This window comes from Limulus polyphemus, unplaced genomic scaffold, assembly GCF_000517525.1.
Source record: "Limulus polyphemus unplaced genomic scaffold, Limulus_polyphemus-2.1.2 Scaffold271, whole genome shotgun sequence".
Taxonomy (NCBI): domain Eukaryota; kingdom Metazoa; phylum Arthropoda; class Merostomata; order Xiphosura; family Limulidae; genus Limulus; species Limulus polyphemus.
The window spans coordinates 675,683-683,903 of NW_013665881.1; the positions used below are offsets into that span (position 1 = coordinate 675,683).

At 35.4% G+C, this 8,221-nt stretch overlaps 1 protein-coding gene across 1 annotated transcript in view; it reads left to right on the top strand.

The window, feature by feature from the left end:
* Positions 1 to 7,638: 7,638 nt before the first annotated feature.
* The window catches only part of LOC106456914 (monoglyceride lipase-like), a 10,216-nt gene continuing 9,633 nt past the window's right edge, over positions 7,639 to 8,221 (top strand). The window contains exon 1 of the mRNA XM_013916293.2: positions 7,639 to 7,825. Within this exon, the coding sequence (XP_013771747.2) occupies positions 7,716 to 7,825 (110 nt within the window). The 5' untranslated portion in view covers positions 7,639 to 7,715. The remainder of the gene's footprint in view (positions 7,826 to 8,221) is intronic.

The following is an 8,221-nucleotide window of genomic DNA, read 5'->3' on the forward strand; positions in this document are numbered from 1 at the left end:
ATATGATGAAGAAAAATAAAGTTTTTCTGACCAAAAATATTTATGCATAACCCTTCAAGAAAAATAACTGTTTAAATTACCTAATGAAAAAAAAAGAGTAAAATTTTATTTCTTTTTGCTAAACACACATTAACAACTGACAAGGAAGGGCAAAGTTTTGTTTCTGTTATTCAGAACAGGAGATTAGTGAAAGTGATTACTTCTACTGATAAATAAAGGTAATAGTTAAACAAAAAAATTAAGTGAAGCAAGTGGTGGTCGACTTTTGGCTGGTGACAAGGGCTTGTTGAATAATTTCTTTGATCCTAAACAGGGCTTTTCAGGTAGGAGCTAGCTCGACCCGTACTTTCGAAAGCTCATACTTGGCTGTAAATGTTGGTGTATCACATCATATTTCGTGGTCCTCCTTCTACTTGTACAGGGCTCAAGTTTTGGACTGCTTGAGCCTGGCAGTGGTTTTTGAGGGCAGAGACTCGCTAAAGTGTTTAGTAAGAGGAGATGCTTGTTAGTGTAGTTTCCGGAATCCTTTGAGGCAGACAGCCATGGGTAAGCCCTCTCGGCCAGTGGAAGAGTGGTTGCCAAAGATGTCGATTCCCTGACATTCATGCCTGATAAAAATGATGGTTGAGATGACACACATGGTGTAATCATTGTCAAGCTCACATTGATCCTTCCCAGTGCTTGGAACACTTATGGTATGACCATATCCGTGGGAATGTCTTTTACAGATGTGGGACATAATGGTCTTGCCAAAGGTGCATATGGAGCAGTTGGCTCTGTCATTTTGTGATCTTGCATCCACTGAAAGTGCACTTGATGTGTCCCTCGGAGCCATGCCTCATCTTTATTGGTCTAACTCACTGCTGGTAGCAGTGTCTCTGAGGTTGATGCTGGTTGGACTGGCTAGGTGACTGGTGAACTTTGTTGCATGGGCATATCCAAAAACGGTATTGATTTTCTGAGTATGGCTGATATATTTCTGTTGTTTTTCGAGACTGTTGTCTAGAGTTGGCTGCAGCTGTGCAATCACCGGAGACCTCAAGATCAACCTTATGGTGTCTTCAATGAGAGCCTGAATGTCAGACGCGTTAGAAAGCTGAGCAACTAATTTTCATACACTGGCTCTATTTCATTTGAACTAACTTTCAGGTCAACAGCGAGAATTTTGGGGACCACAGGATGTTTGCTCAGATTGCTAAGCTCACCAAAAATGAAGCTTCTACTGTAGTGTTCTCTTTCAATGGCAGTGAGAAGTCAGTTGATCAAGCATATAAGAATGAAGACTTCACCTCGAATAGGTAGTTGAGGGGACAAGATAGCCAGAAGGGCTAAGGACTTTACCTTATGTAAGAAAAGTGGGGATTGAAAATGTGTGGTCAACTAGATTCTGAATAGTCAGAAGTTCAGCTAGAGATATATGTTTTAGCTATATATCTAGCAAATATCTCACAGTCGGCTCCACAGTAATTCCGCTACTACTCAGATAGATAGTGAGCAATTATCACAAGATGATACAACACACGCCTTGCAACTGAAATTGCTATCGGATTCCTAGCGATATTCCCGGTATTACTTCTTCTACCATCAGATGTCTTAATTTTGCAATAATCGAGCAGTTATCACCTGATGTCACACAGACATCTCTCAATGAATCTCTACTTGATAACTCAGAAATTAATAAGAGTTGCAATGACCTTTTGGTCCTATTAATCTTGTGATCACTAAACCACCCTATCTTTATAACGATCAAGTGACTATCAGACTATTTAATGCACACACAATATATATATTACCAAGAAAAAACAATTGATAACTTGGAAGATATGGAATACCTCTTCTTTTGAAACATTGGTTTTACAATCCTCCTTTGTGACCAGCTTAGATTAGTCACCTCAAATCCATCTCAAGCGCTAAAATTAATTTTAGGTCTAGTTAGAGCAAAGGTAATTATCGACTTTTATAAACATCATTCTACTGTTGAAACCACTCATCACGCGTGTATGTGCAAACAATTACGAAAATTCTTGGTGAATGTTAAATGTTCACCTGACTACAAAAAACACTGACTGTGCTCTGCATTCTATATATGACATTGTATTAAAAATAAATGTTGGTTCATTTAATAGTAATAAGCATGAAGATAATATTACGTGGTTAAAGTATTTTTTATATAATTTATTTCTTTTCAGTTTTCTGCAACAGAATAGCTTGGAAGGGCTTGAGAAGCCATGTCCATTCACTAGAATGCAGTGATATTGTGTCACCATAGCAGGATGTGTGTTGGTGGCTGATTTGTTTCCAGTAGAATATGAGATTGGCGTGATATATGCACATCAGGAAGGTAGTCTAGACTCTAGACCATCTAGGTGAGGTACAGAAAATGCATATAATGTTTTTTTCCTCCCTTGTGACCATTTTGAAGTAACAACCTGAAATCTAGTAACAAGAGATATTGCTTCCATCAGGATGAGAATGTTTCTCAACCTTTAAATGATGCCGTAATATCTTATTTGGCAGTCACTCAATGAATTTGTGAACAAGGAAATCTTCACGATAAATGCCATAGCAGGATATGCCTTCCCATGTAGATGATGCAGACAATTTTATGAGTGACCAAATTATCCATGAGACTTCTCTTTCAAGCATTAAACTACAATGCCATCCCTCTGAGTGTACTTAATATTGTAAAAATATACATGTTGAACACATGACAATCTTAAACTTATGAGCTGTTAGAGAACTGCTTACTACAGGAATATCAGATAGATTAATACATTGACTTGGTGGTGTGAAGACTGTGTTTTATAATATTGCTTTAGTTTCTGAGGAGGAAAATACATGAAGCGTCAGATGAGGAAACACCAGTGGAGGAGCAGTCAGTCTGCTCTGATGATCATCCAAGATGCTGACAATGACTTCCTAATCATTATGATTTAGATTAACTACTTGACGAACAGTTAGGCTGGTCAGTACATTTACTGCTGAAAAATTGTTGTGAGTCTTATTTTCCAAGGTATCAAATGGTGTTTCATGATATGATGTATATTCAGTGTATCACGTGAATACCACTTGATTAATGCATAGATACACTAATTGGTTAGTTGGAATATATACAGCTGATATGGTAGTTGTGAACCTTAATTTACAATCTATTGAGCGATGTTTAGATGTAGGTATGATATGTCATGATAATCGTTCACTTTACCTAGAATTACTGCAGAGTAGATTGTGTGAAACTCGTTAAATACACATCTACTGATGTTGTTAGACAAAATCCTAGGGAAATTAGCAGCGGGCTCAACTGTTAATAATGAATGAGAATTTTCATAAATCAACATAATGAAAATATTTGCTAAGTTTTGTGGCAAATGTTGGCTAATATTTGCTAGTATAAACGTTCTGAACAAACTCACGATTTTGTGTGTAAATCGGGGCAATTATATGTTGCTTCTCTATGCCTGATAGTTTGGTTAGTATACACCAGTCTTCTAGAAGTGCAGTTAGGGAGTTGTTCTTTAGCACAACATGAACAATTAACTAAGACTGTAAAGATTAGGTGAAATGTGTAATGTTTTTCTATATTTTCATTTCAATTATTTTTTATATGCAGCAAGTCCTTCTCGACTACTTGATGAAAATGTGAGTGCGACAAAACATAGCGATTTGAGGTGAATTCTTCGTTATGACGACGAAAGTGACTTTGCCATCGTCTTTTGTGCACCTACTACATTTAACTGTGTGTATGCATGTAGTTTATGATTGATTATACGAAATGTGATCTAGATGGATGTTTGTAGTAAAATAAGCCATTTCTGTTTATCTCTGTCTCTGATTACTTTTATTTTAATGAGATAATTCGAATTGGGTAAGCGTCACTCTTTAGGTGGTGCCTGAGGCTTAGCGTGTTTATCATGTGGAGAGCATAGATAACACTGACGTCAGTTTTTGTGGAAACCAGGCTAGCTACTGAATGTTGACTTATTAAATGCAAATACGTGTCGACTAAAGTGACAATGCACACTTTTGTGTGTGGCAGCATAGAGTTATTTTCTATTATATATCTGAATCAGTTTATGTATGTTTAACTGTGTACACGAATATGATATGTACCACAACACAACCTTTCGCGCGAATAAATTATTCAGATGTGGCATGTTTAGTAAATTCCACGGTGATTAGATTGGAGCATATTGAGGATAATACAGGAAACGAATTTATATACAGTTTGGTCCCAAACTGAGAGCAGGAAACGTAGTTTCTTTAGACTCTATCCCACAGAAAATAACAAATTTAGTGGCTCTATCATTTTTACTGATGCTGGTGAAGGAATATCTTTCAATTTTGGCAGTTGAGTTTTTTATAGATATGTGAAGTGGGCTTTATCAAGAAATGTTGATTTTTTACTTGTTCGTATAAAATGAAAAAACAAAACAAACAGTTTACCTATTGTTTTAAAATAGATTTGCCTCTCAAATATATATTTAAGTTGTAGATTATTTCTGGTCAAGGTAGTCAAAATCCAAAAAAATATTATGTTAATTAATTTTATTTGTAGTCTTACACCATGATTTGTATGTGGACTATAGGAACATAATTCTGGATTTATTTGTGAAGATGTGACTTCACTTACATCATACATCAGGTTGGAGCTGTGAACAGACAGGTTACGAAACCTTCAAGATTAGGAGCTGGGATTTTTTGCATGATCTTAAGTGTTGCTGTATATATTGTGTAGTGTATAAATTTTACGTTTGTTTGTTTGTTTTTGAAATTCGCGCAAAGCTACACGAGAGCTATCTGCGCTATCCGTCCCTAATTTAGCAGTGTAAGACTAGAGGGAAGGCAGCTAGTCATCACCACCCACCGCCAACTTTTGGGCTACTCTTTGACCAACAAATAGTGGGATTGACCGTTACATTATAACGCCCCAACGGCTGAAAGGGCGAGCATGTTTGGTGTGACGGGGATTCGAACCCGCGACCCTCAGATTGCGAGTCGAGCGCCCCAACTACCTGGCCATGCCGGGCCATAAATTTTACGTATTCAAAATTCCGATTTCTATATACTGATAATATTTTTTGGCGTAAGTGTAGTAAGTAGCCGGTTATTATTATTTTGATCTTATGATTATTTAGTGTTTTATTCGTGCGTGTAATTTTGTATTATCAGCTGTATATCCATTTTATTGGAATTGTGACGTTTTTATTTGAGCTTTGTTCATTTCCATTCTACGTCGTGATTTTGAATAATTCTATTTCCTGTTCTGTAAATTATGATTTGTTTGTGTGTTTTTTTTTACGTATCATTTTGAGTTTTATTCTATTTCATTTACCTTAAAATGTTTTTAATGTATTCAGGTAATATTTTATAAATATCCCTGTAAGTATTCTACATTTTAATTGTGATATCCTTGTTGGCTAGATATTCCAAGGTCTTAAAAACTTACTAACCCCTTTCCCTAGATAAAGGTTACATGGTGCAACTTAAGTCTCAAACTGACATGTACGCATTTCTACATGTACTAAACTGTTAAGTACTCAAACAGGTAATATAGAAACCTGTACAAACAGGCTTGGTATATGGTTATAATTGTATATAGACGAATGGGATATAACACTATGCCTACGTTTCAACTATGACGGCGCGGTATCCACGCAATTCTGGATCATGATTTTCTTCAGTTTTTGTTCTTGGCAGATTTTTTTTTTTTTGAAGAGCATAACTCCAGTCCCAGCAGCCAATCAGACTTTAAAACAATAGAAGCTGATCAGTAAGTAAATACACAGAACACTATTTATGAATAAAGACTAGTTTTAACTGTTCACTTGTGTGTTTGTTTCATTTGTTGTTCTTATCTAAAATACTACTCTACATAACATTTCTAGAACCTACACTTTGTGAGTAATTTAAACTTATCTGTTTGATATCATTGTGCCACTACTTTTGTGTTTCTTGACAGATCTAAACATACAAAGAGTAAGTTAATATATGTTATAGATCAAGAGAAATAATCAGTCAAAAAGTGGTAAAGTTATTGTCCTTGTTGTAAGAAAAAAAAAACATACAGTAAGCAAAGGAGTACCTGTTATATGGGCTTATCACAATAGTGTTGAAAGGAGTATTACCGAGGGTAGTAATCCCAAAATAAACATCAGTGAAAGTAAACTGTATATGATTAAAACACCTTACATGTAAAAAAAACAACCAAGTTGGAATAAAGGAACTTGACACATAAAGATGCGATATTTACTCCCTCCCTCTCTTAAAAAATGCGCAAATTACATAAAATTACAATCTCTATAAACAGATAATTAACACAAATTACATGAGACGTATAAAGTACATGAAGTAATGTTAAAATAGCGAAGTTAAATAAGAAACAAGGTAAAATTAACTTTTTTTATTCATGTTGTTACCACTTCATCATGCAATGGAAAAGATGCCCTAATTGTGTCTTATTTAAGCTTAACTTATCCATATTAAAAATTATATATTTACATAATTATATAATTTTCCTTAATTTCTTATTACCTGTTTACAGGTATATTTAATTTGTCTTTCTTTTGTAGATACAATATCTCTTTATACTGGTCTTTTTATTATAATGGGGCTCTTTTTACATATATTTTGGTCAACGATCGGTATAGTTTTTATCTATAAATCACAATTTTTCTCAACAGAAAGCGCGATTCTTATTTTTATTAGCAAATACGGACGAATTTTATCAGTTAATTTAAAAGGGTGAATAATCATAGTACATACTTCTTTAAATTATAATTATATTTTAATGTCTATACATTAAATTAATCAAACAGTGGCCATTGTGGCTCAGCGGTAATCTTTGTGGTTTATAACACTATTATCTGGGGTTCCATTCTCATCCTGGGTAATAAATTGTGTTGCTTTGGGCTCAACAACAAACAATCAAAGAAGCAGAGGCGTCGATAGGTGCTTAAAAGATTCGGGGATCGGGACCATAGGCGTGGGAATTTTAGGCGTTTCAGTGTGCTGTCGATCTTGGTTTTTCTATTCTTATTTTTCAAGACACCAACTAGGTATTCGAGGCACTGTCAAATAGAATCACTGCATGGGCTCCGTGTGTCAGCGCCTAACGACGCTTCCGCAAAGAAGTATATATAAAAAAAGTCCCCCCGGTGGGCCAAATGTAAGTCTCCGGACTTACAACGCCAAAATACGGATTCTGATTCCTTATCACGAACAGGGTGCAGATAGCCTATTATGCAACTTTGCGATAAAAACAGCAATATGAAAAATTAAAAGTATCGTTATATAGATAGTACTGCCATCTTTTCAACAGTGTTATTATTCATTTTAACCATTTTACAAGATGTTGAAGTATTACCCTTTTCAAAATCATCCTTTCTGACGATTTTCATTATTTTTCGTTCTTACTATTTACGGGAGTTATGTTCTTGTTTTTTGTTTTTTTTGTTGTTGTTGTTGTTTAATCCATTCAGTGTTAGTATAAAACATCTAAAGGTAACACTCTTCAAGTCTCAGTCGAGGTATATGACGTCACAACTAATGACAAAGTAGAGGAAAAATTCTGTCCTTGACGTTCTCAAGGCCATTGATGTCAGAGCGAATCCTTGCAGTTTCCCTTTATAATAATACGTTTCCAAGGCGGCGTCGCTAAATCAAACGCCACACTGCAACAAACCCAGTTCTAGAGAACGTTAGACTCGAGAATCGTAATGAAAAACAGCAGAGAACCCGTGACTGAAATCTCCCATTCTTACTCCTTAACAAGTTGCACAGGAGAAACGTTATTTTGCAAGTACTGGCCAACACTTGAGCCACCCAAGTAAGTATACATCTTCCAAACTTTCTTTAAATGTTATTCGTCATTTACTATAAGCACGAATAGTTTTTGGCTATTGAGCAGTGCCAGTAAAGAAAAATAGAGGGTTGACTCTTTATCTTAAATGGTAGCACTCGCCTGATGTATGAGAGAAGTCCCGGGTTTAAATCCACCTCCCAAGACATGTTCTATTATACACGTAGTAACATTAGTTTCATATAAGACAAGAAAACGAACCTATAGAATTAAATGTACAAGATATTTGTGTGTGTTTATAAACAGGAGTGATAGTTCAACGATTTTCCACAAACAAACAGCAACACAGTCCACTTGTTTTAAAATAATATATTAAAACAAGTCAAACGTATATACAAATGTTCGTTGGACTGTTGGTTATCA